The sequence below is a fragment of the Condylostylus longicornis genome, unplaced genomic scaffold (assembly GCF_029603195.1).
Source record: "Condylostylus longicornis isolate FDR11 unplaced genomic scaffold, ASM2960319v2 ptg000031l, whole genome shotgun sequence".
NCBI classification, from domain to species: domain Eukaryota; kingdom Metazoa; phylum Arthropoda; class Insecta; order Diptera; family Dolichopodidae; genus Condylostylus; species Condylostylus longicornis.
Genome location: NW_026578000.1, coordinates 1,839,459 through 1,864,880, shown reverse-complemented (window position 1 = coordinate 1,864,880; position 25,422 = coordinate 1,839,459). Strand labels below are relative to the sequence as shown.

General features: G+C 25.5%; 1 protein-coding gene across 1 annotated transcript in view; it reads left to right on the top strand.

The window, feature by feature from the left end:
- The window catches only part of LOC129608261 (ras-GEF domain-containing family member 1B), a 129,118-nt gene that overhangs the window by 100,855 nt on the left and 2,841 nt on the right, over positions 1 to 25,422 (top strand). The window contains exons 9-10 of the mRNA XM_055519652.1: positions 12,099 to 12,583; positions 14,550 to 14,713. Coding sequence (XP_055375627.1) covers positions 12,099 to 12,583; positions 14,550 to 14,713 — 649 coding nt within the window. The remainder of the gene's footprint in view (positions 1 to 12,098; positions 12,584 to 14,549; positions 14,714 to 25,422) is intronic.

Genomic DNA, 25,422 nt, shown 5'->3' with positions numbered 1-25,422 from the left:
GGATAGCTACCATACAACTTCAATAGTAGTTTGGTTTTATCTTCGCAAATATTGAAAACACAGTACTGAAATTTTGCATAAATTAATATCTTAACTTAAAATTATAGTCTGTCCCATAGTCAACTATGACATATTTATTCGCACATAGGATAGCAAATTCGTACGGGTATGACAGAGTTAACAAGGTCAACTCTATTTTTTCTCGTTATGTATTATACTTAATATACAAAACAGTGCAATTACTAAAAAATCTTACAAGGTGAAAATTTAAGCTCAAGCAGTAATTTAATTCTGAAATTTTAAAGAAAGTGTTATATTTGATCAAGTATATTGGGCCATTTTTACTATATGTTTGTTCATTCAGGCTGGTATATTTGAAGTATATATATTATATAATTAGAAACAATTAATAAAATTAATAATCCTAGGAAAACTATGAAATTTCGATTTCACTGATCTTTTCCTATATTGTGTTAAAAATTAAATTTTTTTTTAAAATGTAGAAGCACGTATACACAATTATTGTCTTACATAAGTATTTGTTCCAAATACATAATAAATTTATTATAATATTCATGTTTTTATAATTTTCTACATTAAATTATTTTCATTATTGCATCGTCCTTTTTCAACAATAAAAGAACCACAAGAATAAAAAATAAATGAAACTTTATAAACACAACTTAACTCAAATCCAATTGAAATTAATTGCCTGAATCATTCCTTCACAATATACATATATAATATTTATGTAGAATTACAAACTAACTGTAATTTGTATGTACATATAGAAATGCAAACACCTGTAATACAAAGTACGTTATTTATTTTCACGTTATTATTGAATTGTGGATTGCATATATGTTTTTGCTCCATAAATTTTTACTATCGTTTTAACCACTTAATGTACCATCATAATTAAACACACTTAAAATGAAAAAAAAAAATAAATGAAAGAAAATGAGAATTTTAGATAAACCTCCCATACTTTAATTTATATTAAGATTTTTTTTTTATATTCATTAACAAAATAAAAATACAATGAAATTACATACTATATTTTTCAAGTTAAATTTATATAGGTCGGATTAGAAGAACTCAAAGGATAAAAATTGTAAAAAAAATTCTCTCTTAAAAATTTTATATAATTTAGAGAAAAAAATCTTCATACTAAATGGCTACCATTCTTCTTAAATATTGACAATAATTAATTCTTATCTGACATTAACTCTTAATATTAATTCTTAAATAGTTTAATAATAAATTATCCTATGAAATCTGAAATTTAGAGATGATATACGCACAAATTTGCGTGTAATTTGAAAGTTTTGTTGTATTCATATAGAATTTCCCAGAACACAATAAAAATTATAATTATAATTTTCCTCAATATATATATTACCGTTCAAAGTAATATAATAATTATGTATATTAATCATAAAGAAGACCTTTAATCCTTTGTCTTTACAATTTACAAATATGAAAGTACTTCCTTAATTTTCATAAATATTTAAACATAATATTACTCGTATTAAGAATAAATTGCAGTATTTTTAATAAGTAAAAAATTAAATCAAAAATTTATTTTTTACTTTTGTTTCTTGTTTTAAATAAAATAAGTATTTATTTAACATAATTTAACATAACCTTAATATAAAAATACTTATATCGTGTACCGATCAGAAGTAATTAATAAAAATACAATTTTATGTAAAAGAATCTCATATCAATAAAATTTATTACATGTATTAAAATTTTTGTTAATTTAAAATTATTTTATAATTTTACCGCAGTATAAAATCAACTGACACATTTAACTCCGTGCAAAAAACGTATTTATGTACATTTATGTATAATGTTTCAGTACATTTTATATCTTTGTACATTTCTATTTATTATTACATGTAAAAGAAGACAAACAAAATATTGACATATTGGTATAAATTATATAAGTTTCATAATAGAAAAATTTTATAAGAATTTTATTAAAATAAAATTTTTAATTTTCAAGGAGAAAGTTAAATTTACAATCGGCAACGTCTCATCAATTATAGTTAGCTGGATTTTTTAATAAACACAGTCATTAAAACATTTCAACTGCAATTACTTAAAACTCTTCTAACAGCATTTTATAGAAAACACAAGATTTTTATTTAATAGAAATCCCCATTTTATTAGAATAGCAGTTTCTCTCTTTTCAAAAATTATATACCGTCGAATTATAAAATTTGTTTTAATATTAAATGGATAAGGCGAGATAAAGATCAAAATTTTATATTTAAAAAAATACTTTCGATAATTTTTTATTGTGCCTCACGCTGCTACCTTAAAATTGCCTACTCAACTTTTATTAATTTCGGAATCTTTATGAAATTATTTACTCGCTACATAATTGTACTAGTAGGAAGTGAAGGGACCCCACCTGACCCATGTAATACAACAACCGCCCGGCGACCAGAAATAAATTGACAATCCCCCATGTAATACAAACCGCAAATAATCATTAGCCGCCCCAAAGACTCCGTTCTGCGGTCACCCATTTCCTCTTCCATATCAAAACGTACTTTTATCTCCTACCGGAAGCTTTAAATACCGCCTCTTGAAAGCTAGTCGCAGGTCAATGAACACCCAAGACCGCGCGTTAACTATAGTTAATACTTACATATTCACTGCGTTAAATTATGATGCACATTATGAATTACATTATGATGGGCATTTGTATTAAACCGCGTGGCGGGTATAAAGTTTCACATTATACACGATTGTACTGTGTTCTTAATGAAATTCTCTTTAGTCAACGATACATACACAATCATCCTTTCGGTCGTAAAACAATTAATTTATACAATATTATTAATATATTGTGTATAAAAGAGAAAAGTAATACCATAATCTTTACATAAAGTAAATACATAGGAATTTCATTTTATATTTTATTTATGAGTCTACATGCATACTTTTTATTTTTGTAATATCCTCTTGCCTTAATATATGTACATTTCATTTTAATTTAAATACGTAAAGCCATATTCTCAAAAAGAAAAATAACGTTTATAAAATTTTTATTTAACTTCTCGTTTTATTCAAAATAAAAAGAATATGTATTTTTTTTTTTTTTTGTATAACTTTTCATTTATTTGTAATGACTTTACTGGCTTTTAAAATCTTTTTTATGATCCCACGAAATACAGAAATTTTATTTCATTTTCATTTAAAAGCCGAATAAAGCTAACCAGCATAATAATCCAATAATATTGCAGCATCATTTTGAATGACAGTCTTTCATTTTTTTTTTGGTTGATACTTTCAGTTCTAATGTAAGAAAAAAAGGAAATAAGAAGAAAAATAAGACTAGCTATATAAGTATGTACTAATGTACTCAGAGATACATGTATATAATATAATATATGAATCCTTTAAAAGGCTATACATACATATGTATTATTATATGTATACATTAATTTTATTATTTTATTTTTAAGAATAACTTATTACAACAGTATGATTAAGTTCTTAACATTTTATGTTCTCTCATTTCTTAATATAATATTATCAAAACATAATAGCATATTTGTATATGTATGTATTGAAATATTCACATACATTTCAAGTATACTCGTAATAATAAAAATTACTCGTATAATCAAAAATTATAATCAAAAAACTTCAAAATTTCAAATTTGTATTGTGCAAATTGTGAAGGAAAACAAAATTATTAAACGTGTAATATATATACATACATATTTATTGCATAAAAATTATGTCAGATGATTATTAAATTAATAAAATTAAAACATTAAAATAGGATATGCCAATAAATAAAATCATGTCATAAAAATTTTTGTTTACTAAAATTGAATACTAAAAATACATAAATTAAATGTACTCGTATAATTTTACTCTATGTTGTTCAAAAAGTGCAAATATACAAATGATTACGGTTTAAATTTAAAAAATTTCGTGTTCAATACACAAAGCTTATACGTATACGTATGGTTTTACAACTTTCATATTTGACACAACAAAGAAATTTCTGGCATATCAAATAAAGCTCAGGTAAAGCTTATGCAAATTTATGAACATTATTTAGCCGTTCGTTCTCACAGTAACTTAAATCTACATATATATATATATATTTTTTTTTTTTTTTAGAGAGGAAGGGTGAAAAATCTCGAAAGACACTGCCAGACGAAAAGCAGTAGTGTGGAACTTTAATCCACTAAAAAACACCCTCCTCAAAATAAACTATAAAACTAGTCGAAAACGATTAACCATTAATTTTGCTCTAACCTTTTTGATTATTTACAAGCCTTTGATCTGGCACAATAGCGTACTAAGTACTCATTGTTCCAGATAAAAAACTCTAAACTAACTCGAGAGGTCTCGTACGTTTAAGTCTCCTAACAAAGTTTTGATTGTCAACCAATCGAGCCGCCTCGATATTGACATGACACTTAAATATATATAATAAAAAATTCCACTTGAATGCCAAATAACTTAATTCACTTTATTTGTCACTTGGTGAAATTTAGTACTGATTGACCTACACCATTGCATAAAATAAGGAAAGTTATGTGATGGTAGGAAATTTCACATGTAGAGCTTTCGACGGAAATGCGTTTATCTATGAAAACATAAATAAGCTATTTTTAGGGATATGTGTATCTGTTTGTCTGTCAGTCAGTCGGTTTTTCTTTTCCAAATCCGGATGAACCGATTTTAATGAAATTTCACATGTGAATTTACTATGAGGATGACACGGTTTTGCAACTGCTAAAATAAGAAAACTGCTATGACACTATATCACTTGGTAAGTATACCTGTGATTATAAGAACAGAAAAATAAGTTTACTCTTAAAAATTCATCAAATAAATGAGAGAAGTACCTATACCTATACATATATAATATGAATATTTTATTTCGCTTTTAAACTTTTGAAATAAATTAGTAGAAATAGTACTAAATATGGTTGAATTTAATAAATTAAAATAAATGCAGTCAATATTTTTTTTATATTAAACTAATTGCAAGAATCTTATTTGCTTTTAAATTCCGTTCCGCATTTTATTTATATGAATTCGAAACTCTAAGCATTACTGTAAATTATACTTGAATTAAATAAATCTTCTCCTAAAATATTCTGCATAGATCCACCTTTATAATTATCACTCTTCCAAATAACTAGTGAAAAAAAAAAACACATTTACGGCAAATTAAATCAATTATCACTAAATTCATAGAAAAATAAATATTTTACAAATTAAAACGCTTTTCATTTCACTTGAATCAATGAAAATCACTATAAGAAAAGGAAAACATAAAACTTATTTAAGCAAATAAGTATATGTATATAGAATCCTCGTTAATAATATTCTCGTTAAATAACATTAGTATTCTTGTCCAAACTTATTAGAAATAGAAATTAGTCAATAAAAACAATGAAAATGACAATAAAAGTTAAATAGAAAGAATAGTTAAAGAAAATTTCTAAGAATCAAAACGAATAAATTGAAAAGTATCTTTGTTAAATCGACTTGAATGACATACATACATATAAAATTATATATTTTATATTAATTAAAGAGATTTAAACAAAGGACAGTTAAAAAGAAAGATTTACAATGTATAATTACAAGATTAGAAATTTAATTTAAATAAATCAAAAATATTTCACCTTTTCAAGATTTAAACAAAAAAATATAATCAAGATTTGTTATAGCAAAAAAATTAAGAGGTATATCTATTCAGGAATATCTTTGAAATATAACTGCATCATGAATGATGACTACAGAGTTTTTATTCTTCTACAAAAAGTAAATGACATTAATAAAATTGAGTTCCTTAAAATATAAAAGACTTACTTTTTCTAAAGTTGTCATATGCTTATGCGTTCCTTGGAATCACTTTAAGTATAGTAACGAATAATAACACTTCATCAATTACCTGAGGCCTTCATTACTGCTTACATATTATATCATTCACTGTATGTAAATTTTCATGCTCCGTTTTTCGTTATCCATTCTATAAGAATGAACATTTTTATCTATGTGTTTAGATTTAAAATTTAAATATTTTACATTTTGACACGGAATTCTTTAAAAACAAATTATTTAAATATGCAAAAATATAACTATAGTGCATAATGAAAAGTTAAAAAAATCCGTAAAGTGATTAAAGTTAAACCTACGCGTAGAATTTCTTAACTTTCTTAATTTTTAATGATTTTGTACGTGACAAACATTTTTATAATAAAAGAATCATTAGTTTCGAATTTCTGTTTCATTCAATTTAAAATAAAATTATAATTGAAATTTTTAATATACATACATATATAGTAAATATTAATTAAAATTATTTTTATATACAGGGTGTTTCGAATAAAGTGATCAATTAAAAATTATATGGGTTAACTTTTAGACCTCATTGTATTCGATTCGCTACGAATCAAAAAAAAACAAAAAAAAAATAAAAATTTTCGAAAAATTTCGAGTTTTGTAAAAAAATTTTGATTTTGACGAGCTGTATCTCGAAAACTATGGTTCAAATCAAATTAATTGTAAGACCAAAAATAAATAACAGTCAATCGCCTGTAAAACAAGCTAATAATGATAACTCTATGTTATATGGTTTTGAAGTTATACGCATTTATTTATATGGAGGAAAAGTCCGTAGCTGTAGCTCGAAAACAAATATTTCTACACCCCTACCCCCCCTCTGAAATTAATTGCCACCTTATGCAAAACACCCTGTAAAAGATTTTCTAGGCAGTAGTTGCCATCGAAAGCATAAGCAATAAAAAATATTAAATATTAAGTACGTATTGTTTTTAGAAAAACTAATTTTTTAATAGTTGGCCAAATGCTGTACATGCATAAGGTTGATTTAAGGAATCATGAATTGATTTCTATAGAAAATGCAATTTCTATTTCACGGCTTTTAAAATTTCTTCATTAATATTGACCTAATCAAATCGTCTATATTAAAAGAAATCAACCGAACCAAAATTTATAATTTAGATTTCATTAAATGTGTTGAAACTTCTTGATATAAAAATGATACAATATAATTTTCATATTTCATAAATTCTTAAAACTTTACAAACTTAAAAAGTAGTTACATTGTATTAGATTAAGCGCAATTTTTTTAAATGAATTTATATCTTTTCCTTTTTATGAAAAACTTATACGTACGCATATTTAATAATTTATTAATATTCTTATTATAAGAAAAACCTTTTCATATATTGATATATATATATATATCAATTTAAACCATGCCTCATATACATGCATACAATAAACATAAATGTATCGTAAAAAAAGGTGTAAGTCCCTGAGAATTATACTTACCTATATCCATATTAATGTTTCTATATATACATATACTCTTTATACATAATTAATTTATAATAAAAATTTTCATATTAATTTATTTACCATAAATGCTTCAGTCAAAGATTATAATTACATGAATTATTTAATATTTTATAAGATATTCAGCAGGAGAATAGTATATAACACCTAGTAATCTTAAATGAATTTTGTTTTTATATTATACGTGTGAGTTAATCAGTTTTGTTAATCGAATTTTTGAAATTTTTATTAATCTAAGTTCTTTTCATATCAAAATCATTTTGTTGATTCTCATATTATCTTAAAAATCTTCAAATTCTCGTTATTTTTATTAATTTTATATATGTATGTGTGTATTTAAATATATAAGAAATTATAATCCTTAAGATTGAGGTGGTTTTTATTACTCAGTATAATATTAGTATATATGCATACATATTACGTTCAGGTTTAAATTATGCATTTCCGTTTTTAAAATCATCCCAATCGGTATTTTATCGATTTCATGATTTCAAAGGTGAGAATAATTTCATAATAACAATAAAACAGTTAGTATGGAACAGTTAGTTTGAAATAAAATTATGGTATATAGTTCCGGGAAAACAGTGGAATAAAGAGTTGTAAAGCATATAAGCTTATGGGACATAGATTAAACCTCATGATTCCTCTTGAGAGTCGGAGCATGCCTTTAAGTATACGCTGTTGCTTGTACTACATTAATACAAATAGAGCAAACCAACAAAAAGAATTTGGAATAGGTATAGAGTTTTTTTTTTAAATAACTTTCTTACATAATATATAAATAATTCCATATTTGCTTTTCGGGATTTTTGCTTTTCTCTTTTCCACAATCATTTTTAGAATATCGTCTCAACAATTTACATTCTATACATACATACATACATCAATACTACTTAGATATACGTATATATTTATTATTACTGAATTAAGCAAATATACCAATTAATTCGTATTAAATGAGAAAAAAAAAATTATATTAGCTGAGATTAAAATACAATTTTAATGATAATCCCAAATGTATAAAAATACACACTAACATAAAAAATATATTGTTGTTAATATGAAGTATATATATACTACATAAGTATTACATTCCTTAAACCGTATAAACATGTAGATATAATAAAACTGAAAGAGTAAATAAAAAAAATGTGTAAATTAAATATTCGAAACAAGTTAAATAGACTATAATCTACATGAATTCACAAGAAAATACTGCGTTTACACAATGTATTTTAAGACTTTTATTTCTTATTCTTACACTAGTCTGAAAGAAAAATTAAGATATATAATAATATGCATGAATGAAAAAGAATTAACTAGGTTTTATCTTAATTCAAGGGTTATTCAAAGAATATTTTTACTAATAAATAAAAATATTAAAACCGTATTCGTTTTAATTTAACAATATAAACAGATTTGACTTACAATATTTGAGACTATATAGTTTCTAAATGATATGCTGTTTGATCTTCTTTTCCAAGGCCAAGCCTTTTAAGGTGAGCCCTAAGGCGACAATGCCCATCAAGAAGAGTGTATTTATCTATAATGATAAAACAGACTTATTAAATTGAATAAAAAGTTCAGAAGTAATAATTATCAAAACTCTTACCATAAATATGAATCCTTCTATACGTACTTATGTACATATATATACATACGATATATAATTATTTTAGGGATCTTTTTAGAAGTCAAAAATAGAACCGTCTCTGCATTTTTATTTGAAATTCTAACAACAGTTATAACCGCTTAAGTGCGTCAAAAAAAAACTGCAATTTTTGTAAACACTTATCCGAATAGAGCTCTTAACCGAACCCGTTTAACTGCACAAATAAAAGCAACTTTGAAATTAGACGTATGCAAACCATTTTTTTTTCAAAAACTTTCGAAAAAATTTGGTTTTTTGGTTTGAGTCTGAGGCAAGAGAGCGATGAATTGCAGAACAAATTAAAATTATTTTTAGAACAATTATGTGCTTCAAAAAGGAATGCACTTAAACGATTTAAGCAGTTATAAGAAACGCAATTCACCGATTTTTTTGATGTTGAATATAATGGAGAAAGTAAAAGTTCTAAAAAACTTGATGTACCTAAGCGGGAAGCAGCTAAATGGGTATTATTGTAATTTACATATTGAATTTCTTAAATTTGTCAAAGAAATATTTCATAAAATATATTTGAAATAGAAATACATATACTCGTATTTTTATAATAATGAAAGTATTTGAATTTTTATTAAATTAAATTAAATGAGAATATTATATTATGTGTGTATATATTGTATATGTATATTATTTATGTGTCTATAATACACATTAAAAAATTTCAAAAGAAAATAATATGAAACTATATATTGAGTGTCAAATAGAACTCAATATACATATGTATGTACATAGTTTTACGAGTATATTCAAACTTCTAAGAAAAAATTAATTAAAAATTAAATGAATTATCAAATCACGTTTGAAATTCACAAAACTTAATTCAATGATTTTAATGATATTAAACAGTGTTACAGAGCACTTAAGTTCCTTTTATTAAGTTTAAGTTACAATATTATTAATTTACTCTGAACGTATACAAGAAGCTGTCTCTCTTTTTGTGTTTTTGTATATCTTTTCCTAACGACCGCATTGCATACAATAAGGAAGGTCATGTGATGGCTCCAAATTTTGCATATCGAATTTTCGGTGGAAACGCACCATGGTAAGCGTAAAAAAATTTTTTTGGGGAGATGTCGGTCCGTCTGCCTGTATGTGGCCGCGTGTGTCATAGAGTCACCTATAATTCGTTCGGATGGAGCTCAATCAAAATGTACAATTTGTATTGGAAAAAGCTCGTATCTTAAGTTCGACTTAACCGATTTTGATGAAATTTTAAGTGTAGATTTATTTTTGAGTCACGGAGTTTTACACTTGAGTTTTAATGTCACGAATTCATCAACTTTTGGAATATGTCAGGCCTTGAATCCAATTTTTGGAATTTAATATTTAAATTCGGGGTATTAAAACTATGCAATTATTTTTTTTTTGGAAAGATCCATACTCGGAAGCTGAGATAGGGGCCGATTTTACATTTTCTAGTTTTATTACTTCCAATGGTCCAAAGCGAAACTCCACTAAGAGCTTAAAATACATTTTTCCAGGTATGTTTACTAAAAGCTTACTTACTTCCACAAAATTGAAAACAAGTGTTGAAAATGCGTTTAATTTCATAATCTTTCGTAATATTTTCGCTAAACGATACAATATACATATTCCGGTCGATTATGGAGTGACCAACTTCATTGAAAAAACAAATCAAATCAAAAAGATAACACTATAAATTTAATGAAATTATACCATTAACAATTTTTAACATTAATTTTAAAATAAAGAAATAAACAAGCCAGAGCAGCGGAAATTCAGTAATCAAAATTAAATTTTCTAAAAAGAGTTGTAAACAATTTTTCTGATTTTTTAATATTTTTAACTTTAACAAGGTAATAATATATGTTTTCTTAGGTATGTACACAAGTATATTTAAATAAACACCGTATATCGCAATATGTTATAAAAACTGTGTTATATTTGTGTTCATAAACAAAAATATTGTATATCAAATTTGACAGTAAACATTGCTTATCACAGACTTATTTAATTTGTTAGCAAAATCTACACACACTTTATATCAGCCGTCGGCAAAGTGCTGCCTATGTTCAGCATGCGTCCCATTGAACTTCAAAATGCGGTTCATCATTTAAAGCTTTAATTTATTATTAAATTTTAATTTTAAATTAATTTTTTTCTTACTTCATAACTCGCTTTAGTAACTTTAATGGATTTTTTTTCCGCAAATGTTTATTGTTCAACCTTTATTCTAACTTTATTACCAGATGAAAATGAAGTATGAAAAGGAACGTAAAAAAAAAACAGTTTTGTTCACGAAGCTCTTTAAAATCTAAAACTTTTTGCATAAATTATTTTTCTAATTATGTTATTTGTTAACATTTTATAAATTAGAAAAGCTTTTATCGTAAAAAATAAATCTAAATTTAAAATATGAAAACAAAGTATTTTCCCGATTTAGTAAAGGGAAATATTGTTATCAGAGCTAAAAATTTAATGTACTAAATATTATTGCTAGCACAAGATTTTAATACGTTCATAGTAAATTATAATTTTGCGTAAAAATTAAAATATGTAATCTGTATGGGAACAGAATTTCTTCAGTAAATCTATTTTTTCCGAAACTAAATTCTTATACATATATATATCTGCATATGTACATATATATTTATCAATATGAGGGATATACCTTAGATACTCATAACTTCATGAAATAACAGCATAGTGTGATTTTTTTTTATAAATAACAAAAAAGTTTAATAATAAAAACGTCAACAATTCACTAAATGTGCAGAATTGCATAAATGTATAAATTCATACTTAAGAATTATATTTTCAAAAATACCTAACCTTTCTAATTATATATGTATGTATGTAGATGTGCACAAATCTTAATGCAGAATATTTAAAAAGTTTTACTTACTATTTATATGTGTATTATCATTCCATAGCACAAAATATAAGATTAGAACGTATTCAAATATTTTCCAAAACATACATTTGTATATGCACATTCATATATACATATATATACATATATGTATATACATATTTCTGAACTTTTATTATATGTACATGCCCATAAATTTTAATTGATTTTTTCCTTTTTTAATAGTGGAGTAAATTATCAACAACATGCCAGCAATTAGATTGTATGCAACGACACGCTGAAGGATATGGAGATTTATGGAGTAAACAAACCATAATTTTAAATGAAAAAAATAAATTTTTACAAAATAATGTTAATAATATAGTAGAAACCAAATCACATCAAATATCAAAAATTTCATTAAAAAATAAACAACAATCATCAAATATGTATGAAAATAGTAGTGGTTCAATATTAATAAATACATCCGGTTCTAATTTAACTGGAACATCAACATTATTAGGAAAATCAATAAATTCATCTGCATCTATACATTTAAATGATATAGATGGAGTAGCAAATGAAATGGAATTACAAAATGTAAATAGTAGTACAATAGAAATATCTAATTCAACAAAAAATAAAATAAAATCAAATGATTGGGTTGTTATACCAGTTTTCTCTGACATCGTCAAATTAGCACTTACAGTTCGAGAAAATTGTTTACAAAAGTAAGTTTTTTTTTTTAATATTTAATTTAATAATTAAAAGAAATATAATAGTTTTTAATTTTTAGATAATAAAAATATTTTAATAAGATTATAAAATTTTTTAATTCTAAAATATTCGTAAAATTATTAAAAGTCTTTTGTTTTTGGGACCTGACCGTTTAACCAAATACTTTTAAACAATTTTAATCATTTTGTATAATACCAAATTTAAATTTTTTTAATATGTATTGGGCTGACCTAATATGGTTATTCAGCATAATATTGAATAATGATGAAGAAAATTAAAAAAAAAATTTTTTTTTAGAGATTCTGCATTTTTAGCAGTTTTATTTTGAGATAATATTCTTACATACTTAGTATGTAAATTTATTTTTTATTGGCTCTTGTATCAGCTGTAGATTGTGCTCTTGATTTAAATCCTTGATCGGCCTGTGGATTTCTATCTGCATGTGATTGAATTCTGCTAGCTGCCTCTTTTGTCATTGGATTTTTTGGTGAATCAGACATTTTCGCTATAATTAAGTAAAATTAAAATAAAAAAAAATAATGAATTTTAAAATTATTTTAAAATATTATTAACAAAAATTTAATCTATAAATTTTCCGAAATTTTAATGATAGACTTTATGTCTATTCTTACTGATTATACATAATTATGTATGATTGTATGAATTCACAAAATGTATAAATTGAAATCCCTATATAACACCGCTATAACGAAATATAGCTGTACAACTCCATAAGAATATTATTTACATAATATGTTACATGAATTTCTGATAGTATCTAATTTAATTTGAAAATAAACTATACATAGCTGTTGAACTATTTCTGTATTGTATACTGAACTGAACAGTACTTTAAACTACATTAAACTATAAATATCATAAACATATGCATACATACATATGTATGTACTTATGTATATGTATGTATTTTCGCAAAATATTTTCTAAAACAGAAATTCTTTAAAAAAAAATCAGAGAAACACATGTATATTTAATCTTAATTTAACTTTATTTATGTATGTAATTAGTAATTACTAATTTTCAAATTTCAAATTAATATGAAATACTCATAATTTTAATATTAAAATTTTATTGCTTACCAAAAATAAAAATCTTTTATTAATTTCACAATTAAACTTTTAAAATTCTTGAAATTTTTAAATATACTCGCACAATTTATAATGCTACTTAGCTTCAAGAAATACTTTCAACTAATAAACTATCGGCGAAAAATATTTTCTATTTATGGAAAAAAAAACTGATTATATTGCAAATTTTAATTTCTATAAATAATCGACAATCTAATATACATAGTACTTTATTATGTTTATGTATATGCCTGTAAATATGTAAATATACATACATACGTATGTATAAGTCCAGATAAAATATACATTTTTTGCATGTAGGTATTTAGAAAATCGATTAAATATGACGACGGCAAGCATAAGAAATATGAAAAGCTCTCCCTAATTAACAATATAATAAAAAAATTGTATATCCATATGTATATTGTTATTTATACGAGTATATAACATAAGCATGTATGTGCAAACATTGAAGCAATTTAAATAAACAACTTAATTGTATTGAAATCGAAAATAAAAATTGGTAATTCCCCGAAAATTTTTTCAAACACATGTATGCAGATGTAAATTCACAATAAGGTTTTGAATTTGTACTAGCAGAATATTTTTGCAATATTAAAATAGCAATACAATGAATTTAAAATGAATTCACAATAGATTAAGTATGAAACCATTGAAATATTTTATCAATGTCAAAGTATTTTATAGTACTACAGTATTTTAGTTACAAAACAAAAATAGTAATTTTCAATATGAGTGAATTAAATTAAAATTAATTTTTTTTTTTTTTGACTTTTAAAAAATTAAGAATTTTTTCTTTCATTTAATAGCATTATTTATTTAATTTTTTTTTCCAAATATCTTCTTTAAGATTACCGAATGGTCATATCAATATAGATGCATTTGATAAATTAGCTGCAATAGTTGGTGCTTTTACAAAACATATGAGTGAAATAAAAATTTCTGCAGGAGAACCTGGTGAATATCAAGCATTTTGTCGTCATATGCAAATAGTATCAACCTTAAGTGATTCAGGTAAATAAAATTAAATGAAAATCATTTTAAAATTTTATTTTACTTATTATAGTACAAGTATGTAAATATAATTTAAAAACATATGTATGTATAATATGTACATAGTGTGATTTTATAATTCCTAAAAATTTTGTTTTTAAGAATTAAACACGCAACGGAAATAATTATAAACTCTTATAATATACAAAACATCCTAATATTTTTTGCATTTGTGTGTAGAGTATGAGTTTTTTTACAAATAAAAAGACTATTTAATTTCTAGAAATATAGAATATATATAGATGCCTGTGAAATAATAGATAATTGTTTTTTTTTCTCACCATTTTTACTATAGAGGAATATTAAAAAATTTATTATTTCTCTTTCCAACATCTATATATGCATACATACATACATAATATAAAATAGTTAGGAACATATGAATTTTCAACTCTTAAGTAACTATATATACGTAAATATGTATGTAAGTATGTATTTTCTCTACCTGAAATTGGAAATATTTAGCAAAAACCTACATACTTATAAATGAAAACCATGAAAGAAATGGTTCTTAATTTATTTGTATGTTTACTTCAAATTTTACTTATAATTTATTACCATGTTTACATTCTTCCTGGCTATATACTAATAAATATTTTCAATTTTTATTATTTAATCTTGATATTAGATAATATATTTTCGTTACTTTATATATACATAAATAGAAAATAAAAAAAGAGAAGAAAATATTAAATAATATCTTGAAAATTTTCTTAGAAATAAGTGTGCACTATAGGTACATTACAATTTCTATTATCATAGTTTCTATGTTATAAGAGACATTAATATATGCATGTATGTATGTTTGTAGTAGATGAAAAATAAATACATAATAAATATCGTTTATTTTCTATTATAACTTGATTTTTTTTTTTTTAAAAAAAACATTACATATTTCATTTTTAATGGTAAAGAAAAACATATTCAAGAAACAAAAATAAACGATTCTTTTTAATTTATTGCAATTTCTATTAATATTATTAGTAACGTTATGACGGTATTATATTATATTGTTAGCAAATCCTATAAATAATTTATTAATGATATATGTATATGTATAAATATTACAACGTTGTAACAAAATTTAGTCCCAGAATAGCACTGTGGCTATATACGGCCCTTGCTAGGCCCATCGTCACCTATGCGTCGATTGTATGGTGCCGTAAGGCTCAGCAGGCGGGTGTGCGGGCCAAGCTGGAAAAGCTACAGAGGCTGGCCTGCCTGGGAGTGACCGGGGCGATGCGGACGGCTCCCACCGCTGCATTGGAGGTGATGATCGGATTGCCGCCACTGCACCTCCATATATTGAAGGAAGCTCGGCTGGTGACTTACCGACTTCTCTCTGGCGAGGACGGGGCAGGGCTAAAGTTGGCCCACAGAACTCACAGAGACTTCATTGAGGGCGATCCGATTCTAAGGATAACCATGTCAGATACCTGTCTGCCGCGGTACAACTTCGACCACAAGTACAGGGTTCTGTTTCCTGATCGATGGACGTGGGATCGGGGTGGTCCGGTACTTAGGTCGGATTCGAGCGTGTGGTATGCGGACGGGTCCAAAACGGAGTCGGGGGTGGGCTCGGGCGTATACGGTGTCCGCCCGGACACGCGTGTATATGCAACCCTTGACCCGTATTGCACAGTGTTCCAGGCCGAAATACATGCAATAGAAATCTGTCTGAGAATCAATTTGGAAAGGGGGTATAGAAACCGCACCATCTATGTGTTCTCAGACAGCAGGGCTGCACTGCTGGCGCTCCGTTCAGCTCAGGTTACATCCAAGCTGGTCTGGAGCTGCCTTGCTGCACTTATGGAATTGGCATCGGAAAACAGGCATCTTCCGCCGTGGGGGCCAGGCTTGCCTGCCTACTCGCGGCGGAATGCAGTCGTCACTGGCGGGACACGAAGGGGTGCCGTCATGCGAAGGTGTTTGTTCCGGCGTGCTCCGGCGGATTCGCTGCGGAGTTGCTGGGGATGAGCAGGAGCCGGGTTCGCACTATTGCGAATTTCTTCACGGGGCACTGCCCGGTGAAATACCACCTGCACAGGCTGGGGAAGTCGGGCTCCCCCCTGTGCAGATTTTGTGGGGGTGGCGATGAGACCGCCGTGCACATTCTCTGCGACTGTCCGGCACTGGCTGTTCGGCGCCGCAATTGTCTTGGACATGGGTCCCTAAGTGTTCGGGGACTATTGTCCAACTCCCTTAGGGATATCGCCGGCTTTGTGATTGGGACGGGGATATTATAGACGGGAGAGTGGGGTGGCTACAATAAGTCAAAAATGGCTGCGGTGGCTTGGGGGGATGCTCCTGTCCCACTCGGTTCCCTTAGAATCTACGAATCTACGAATATGTATAAATATAGGCAATTATAAAATTATATGTAAGTGTAGATGTTCCTATATAATGAATTTTGGTCAACATTATGGTTATATGGTTCTCGTACAATTAATTAAAATTTTAGTTAACTGCAGAAAATAAAGCTAAAAATTCTATAATTCCATACATAATTATAATAAATTTTTTAAAGTTGTATATTACATCTTATCGGATCTAAAATTCTAATTTTTACCTATAAAATTAAGATTATTATTGATTATTGATTTTAAAAAGCAGGCTATACGCGTTAAATATGTACATAAATGAGCTAGATATATTAAAAATCACAATAGTCTTGCTTTTAACAGCAACGTTAGATTTGATTGACATGAGCAACAATGCATTGCAACACAAAAAGTGAATCTATTATGTGTCCGTCCTCTCACCTGTCACGACTAAAGCGCTCCCTCTAGACCTATTCATTTGTAAAATTTGAGTATATATTACAAAATATAAGGGCTCAAATAGACATTCAGTTTTTCATAAACATTAAAAGAATTTTGAAGTTCCACGTTTAATATTTTTGGGACCAAATTTAAATCAATTGAATTCAAGTTCTTTAAAACATATTTCATTATATAATAATAGTGTAAACTGTTTTTTCTTATTTGCATAGTTTACCAACTTTTTTTGTATTAAGAAATTTGTTAAAATTCACCTGTAGTTTCCTAAAACCAACAAAAAAAGAAAAAGAAATAGTAACTTTTTATTTAATCCCTTTAAAAATAAGATAAATTTCTAAATTTTTTATTCTAATTTTATTAAAAACGAAAAAAAATAGAGTTGACCTTGTCAACTCTGTGATACCCGTACGAATTTGTTATCCTATGTGCGAATAAATATGCCATAACTGACTATGGGGCAGACCATGACTTTAAGTTGTTGTATTACCATATTAATTTATGCAAAATTTCAGTACTGTGTTCTTTGAAATACTGTGTGTGCCAAACTACTATTGGAGTTGTATGGCAGCTACCAGAAAGAGCCAAGAAATTTTAACGAATTTTATCAAGCGCGTCGGCCCTACGAATGTATTCACTTGTGTGAAATTTCAATAACATAGCCTTTATAATTTCCGAGATATAGCCAAATAAATTTTGAAGTTGTATGGCAGCTACCCGAATCAATACTCCAATTATGTCCAATTTAAATAGGGTTCTAGAACTTACTACAATAAATTATTTGTGAAAATTTTGTGAACTTAGCTCAATTATTTTTTGAGTTATCGCTGGGACGGGCGGACGGACGGACGGACAGACAAAGCTAAATCAACTCAGAACTAGACGCTGATAAAAAACATACACTTGAGTCTATATCTAACACCGTTATTCCTTAGCGTTACAAACGGTAAGGCAAATTTAGTATACCCTTCGAACATACGTTCGTACGGGTATAAAAAATGGATATTCAGTTATATAATTCAAAGATATTAAATTCTAATAAACTTTATGTTTTTCCTTATACATATATGTATGTAAAAATAAAACCATAATAAATCAAAATTTCTCCTTCAAATTTTCTATAAATTTTTCTTCATAACGAAATTAATATGTAAAACAAAACAAAAAACTTTCAATCCATAGTTTTTAACAACTTTTTGTGTTTCTATCAAAAATTTTGTTATTTTTTATACTTTAAAAAATTTTAAGATTTTCTATTTCGTTGTTATTACTGAACATACAATATTATTGAAATATTTTATGAAAAATTTCAAAGTTTCTGTTTATTTACAATAAGTATGTTGCATATACTTACATATATGTAGTATGTATGGTCATATAAAATTTTAAAAAAAAATTAACACAATTTCCTTCTAAATTATAATTAATATGTAAATATTAGTAATATTTTAAGTAATACATTGAAAGGATCCGATTTCGAATAATATCACATTGTTACAATATCACTAGTTCAATATTTCGGCCACAATATCACTGTTTCAATATTATGAAGATCGATATATTGAAAAATCATCGACAATTTAAAAGAATTTTTTTGTAAATACTTTCTATGTTGGTGCGGAAAGTCTTTCTCTTGAAGAATTGGCAAATCGAATTAATTTTATAATTAAATATTGTTAAATTAAAAATATAATATATGAGATTTTTTCATACCAAATTTAAAACATTCAATAAATTACAAATATTTTTTAATTAATTTTTCAATGACTAATGAGCATAAAGAGTAACAATTCTTTAAAAAATATACAAATATAGTTATATTTTTAGTAAATAGATTCCAATTTTAAAAAATATTCTGTATAAACAAATAATACTTATATGTATGCGTATATGTAGACAATATAATAAAAAATTGCAAAGAAAAAAAAATATTTTAAACTTTATTCACCTTGCTAATGTAGTATAACCTACTTGTGTATTATATTATCGATTTTGGGGCCGGGTGTTTAGATGGCTATTACCAATCTGAAAAAAACTTAAAGAACTTAAGGTTTTAAACACGTTTTTGTTTAAAAAAAACAAAATGCAATGCAGAAGCGACAGCAAACAAAAGATATTTATACAAAATTAGCATAATGCCTATATACATTTTGCATATATTCATAACTTTAATAAAAGTAATTCGAAAACACAACAACTTGAGTAACACAACAAAAAAACAAAAAAAATATTAAAAACAAAAACTTTTCCATATAAAAATTTTGAAAAGTAAAATTTTTTCACTATAGAGATTTATGGTGAAAATATCCTTTCAATATATATTATATAATATATTGAATATAACTCTATATTACATAATATACACATATATTGTTATGCTCAACATTGTATTTTAGAAAAAAGTTTTAAGATACAAAAAAAAAAAACATAATTTGTATTTTAAAGTATAAGGAGAACGTGTTAAAAAACATTGCCAAAGTTTTCAATTTTAAACTTTATACTTTTCATAATAAGTATACCTACACGAATATATTATGTATATTATTAAAATTATTTGATGTATAACGAAACAATATTAAAATTGAAATAAAAATTCAGAATAAATTTCAAATATTTCTAAAAATATTGATTTATTAAAAATATACTACAAAAATACCTCGACTTACATAAATAAGATAGAAAATTATTATTTGATATACAATAATTAGAAAAAAAAACAAAATTTTATATTAATAAAATTTTAAGAAACTTCCGTAATTTTATTTAAAGTAAAGCCGTAAATGTGCAAATAATTAAAATGATGTCTATAAAAAAACTGTTATATGATCAATACATAATGGTGTCCCTTACTGTCAGACACTTCTCATGTATAAAATATCAAGTTAATTTATGTTGAATATACTCTTTAAAGTTAATATATATTGTTGAATGGTCGATATCTCGTTAGCTTATTTCAGCCTCATCATACCACAAAGAAGTGCGTTTCTACCGAAAACTCGATATTTCTTATAATGTTAAATAAAATAATATAATAAGAAACTGTCTTAAATTTATTTATCGTTAATTAAAATGAAATTTGGATAAAAGCTGATTTAAATCGCTGAAAAAAAAATATTCAAAAATCGCTGAAATGAGGATCTATAGTGTAGACTATAACAATAGAATTTGAAACAAAAAAAAAATACAAACAATATATAAAATGCGTTTTTATACCCGTACGAACATATATTCGAAGGGTATACTAAATTTGCCTTACCGTTTGAAACGCTAAGAAATAACGGTCGTAGATATAGACTCAAGTGTATGTTTTTGATCAGCGTGAAATTCTGAGTTGATTTAGCTTTGTATGTCCGTCCGTCCGTCCCAGCGATAACTCAAAAACTAATTAAGCTAAGTTCACCAGATTTTCACAAATGATTTATTGCAGTAAGTTCCAGAACCCTATTTAAATCGGACATCATCTGGGTACCGGTTCGGGTAGCTGCCATACAACTTCAAAATTTATTTGGCTATATCTTACAAACTATAAAAGCTGTGGTATTGAAATTTCACACAAACGAATATACTAGTAAGACTAATGTGTCCCATAAAAGTCGTTAAAATTACTTGGCTCCATCTGGTACCTGCCATACAACTTCAAAATTTATTTGACTATATCTCAGAAACTATAAAAGCTATAGTATTGAAATTTCACACAAGCGAATATATTAGTGGCGCCAATGTGTTTATAAAAGTCGCTGAAATTGCTTGACAGTTATGGCATATTTATTCGCACATAGGATAACAAATTCGTACGAGTACCACAGAGTTGACAAGGTCAACTTTATTTTTTTTCGTTTTTAACTAAAATGAAATACAAAGTATACCATTTTTAAATTCATAAATTGATAAAATATTATACTTACCATAATTATTATGTAAATTAAAATATGCTACCTACACATATTCATATTTTAATTAGACCACTAAAAACGAGCCGTAAAGACACGGGTATATTAATATGTACACAATGTATTAACGATTTATTCAATAGAGAATTGTAATCACTTGATTGCGATCGCAAAATTGATTTAAAAAAAAAAAATTCAAATTTTTTTTTAATAACACCATTTTGTAATGTTTGATTTTTCTGAAATAAATAAGTGTAATGGTGAGTTATAGTGATAGCTATTAAAGTAGAATTTCTATATTAAAAGTATAGTATAAAACAATTTTTTTAAAGGAAATTTAATATCGAAAATACTGTTAAGAACAAACATAAAACCAATGATTTATACAAAAATTCTTTAATAGCAAAAATATATTGTGGTTGTTTAAATAGTTTCGGCCGCTTAGAACAATTTTTAAATATCTTTTTTACAATGTTACAGTAATTATCGTGGTAAATAGTTATATAATATGTAAGTAATGGGTTCCATGTATGTAAGCTTCCATGTATGTACAACTTACAATGCAACACAATGTACAAGTGGCTTCTAATGAAAATAATTTTTGTTATAAATCTTATTCAAAAATAATTTGTTGTTTTTTCTGTAATTTTGTTTATTTTTTTTATTCCTACTATTTTTTTTTTTCGTTTCTCATGATTAGGGTAGAATTTTGATTTATTATATTTTGGAATAAATCTTATAGTTATTCATCTAGAAGAGCATATTTTGGTTTTTTTTTTTTTGATTTTCTATTTTACTTTCATTTTGATAATTTATTCTTTTTGTTTATTTAAGAAATCAAAAATTCTTAATACATTATATATCTACATAAACATGCAAACCGTCAAAACTGAATTATACAATACATTAATTATGTGAATATTATACTGAATTAAACAATACATATTTATGTAAATAAGTATGTAAATATATATATACATGCAAAAGTTTATAATATTATGTAAGCGTGCATTTGTATAATTTCAAATATCTTCAAATTTTAACCATTATGAAAAAAACGAAAACAAATATTATTTTGATATTCAAGAATATAGTATATTTGACAAAGATAAATTAATATACATACATACAAGTCATTGGATTATTCACCATTTATTCACAAAAAAAACAATTTTTGTTGTCTATTAAAAAAATAAACATTTCCTTTAAAATTAATATCAAAGCGGATTTAGATCTATTATCAATATATACTTACACAATAAAAAAAAAATACGAGATAAAAAAGAGCAATGCCTGTTGATTTGAAATACGAAATAATATTATGTAATGTATACATATGTATGTATGTATCAAAATTGTTCTTGAACGAATCGTGAATCTATGCTAAAATATTTTCATTTATAAAATACATTCAATTTTTTAATACAATTTAAAGAATATTTTCATTTTTATATGCGATTACCAATCTTTGGCAATTGATAGTTGAAATTGTTATAAATAAACCCGTTAATCACTCATTGATCACTCATACAACTCTAATTATACTAACACAATTGTAATACCATTTTTTTTAATCACAAAATATCACAAATATGTGATTAAAAAAAATTATATGCTTGTACTCGTATTCTAATTGATTCATAACAAACCCTATTAAAGGAAATTAACGATTTCTTTTCGTTTAATTATAAATATCCACATAGGTACAAATATACATATATATACATAAAATAACATTTAATTAACATATTTGCAATAAAAAGAATTATAACTATTAAATTCGCCAGCAAAATATTTTTTATAGCTGCAGATATTGTGATAATAGTAAAGCAAATTTTATACGAAACACATTTTTAAATACAGTACTATTTCGCTTAAAGTCGTTTTTGGAATCGAAAATGCACGACGACTTCAAGAAAATTCAAAACGATGTTCATACCCATAATTTTTAAATAAGAAAAATCAATTTAGAATTTTTGAGAAATTTTAATGAATTAAATTGTGTTTAAAAATTTTAGAATTTTATATATTCGGCACCGGTAGCCCGGAATTTTTTATTATATCATATATATGTACTAGCTCCTTTTTCTCCGGGAACACTCCTAGATCACAATCCTCGGCCAAAGAGCTTACCGCGGGCAGTGATGCCTTAAAAAAAAACTGCTGATCGTTTAAGGTCGAGCCCCAAAAAAAGGAAAACAAAATCGTCTACATATACAACCGCCCTGAATGTCTCAAATCAAATATCACCAGAATCTCATGCAAGATCTTAAGCTGCAACAACTAAAAGAAAAACCAGTCCTGAGGCCTAATACTGTACTGATATAAATATATATTAAAACATCTAAGAATTTTAACAATTGCATTTATTTTGTCAGAAAGTTGTTAATTTATATCAATTAAATTGATATAAATTATGTATAATAGTTTGCATATCGTAATAAGTCTTATGCATTATATTAATAAAATTATTAATTTAATTTATAAGCTGAAAAAAAAAATAAGTGTTCATTATCGTTTTATACTAATTATTGTAATTAAATTCAGTTTAAATTTAAAAATAATTTTTATTAGTTTCACACTATCTGTCCGTTCATTTCAAAATCGAAAATTGAATTTAAAATTTGAAAATTTTAGGTCAATCATTGTTCTAGAAACTACTAGAAGACTTACATATTTCCTATTTAAAAATTACTTTTAAATTTCCCCCTAATCATATATGCAATATTATAATAAAGTAAGAGAAGAATTTTGACACATACATATGTACATAGAATGATGTAAAGATTTATCATCAACTTGAAGCTATTTAGGTTTAGCATACTTATTTAAATATGAAAATATATATTCTAAAATTAAAATATTATCAGAGGAATGTGCTATTTTGAAAACTATTGGTTTGATTTTTGTGTAAAAACACCCAAAAATATTGTGTGTTTATTAATAATCAGTGCATGTTTTAAAATTTATCGCACTATATTCAAACCAACTGAGCTTTATATACATAAATGTACTATATACAATAAATGACAAGAATAATATTTATAAGAAAAACAAAAAAAAAAAGAAATAAGTATAAAATTGAAGAGTTCATTTGTTGTGTGTACCCAATAGATTTGAAACCGATGCGGGCAAAATTCTTTTTCCCTCATTCCTATATATTTATCTTCGTTTTTTTTTCTATATACGAGTATAATCAAAGGAAATGAAGTAGAAAATCAACTCATCAAAATTTTGTTTTTATTTTTATGTTTCCTCATAGTTACTTTATTATTTACTTTCACTTTTATACATTTATATTTAGAGTATTTGCAATCCTTTGAGTCCTTATACCATATATATATATACAATATATAAAATGTCATAATAATCCTGCTGTTACGGAGTATATAACGAGTGTGTATATAATTGTATAAATGAAGATACTATTACTTAAGTTATAACATATTTTTTTTGTTACTTTTGTTTGTTTTCCTTATACTCGTATTTTCTGTTGATTTTCTTATGTATTTATGATTTCTTTCTTATTTTAGTATTACAAACAGTTGTTTAATATATTCATATACTTACATACGTATTATGTTATATTCAAATAGATTATTTTTTTGGTTGATTACTTTTATATAGTATATAATATCTGCCCAAAAAAAAAAAATAGTTTAACCGGAAGAATTGTCTTAAATTACAGTTTAAGTTTATTTTGTTTTTGGGTTTTTTTTCCAGATTTTCGGATGGATAATGAATTTTTTCATTAAATATTTACATACATATATACAAATTTATAACATGTTTTTCTCATATATATATATATATATATTATATACGTAATATAACTAATATACTTACATATTCATTAATTTGCACACATATGGATAATAAAACAAATGAATATTTATTATAAAATGATAATATAATGAAGGATACAAGTATATTATTAGTTTAATATGTACTCATGTTATAACATATAATAATTCTGTATAATAATAATGTAAAAAACCTATAT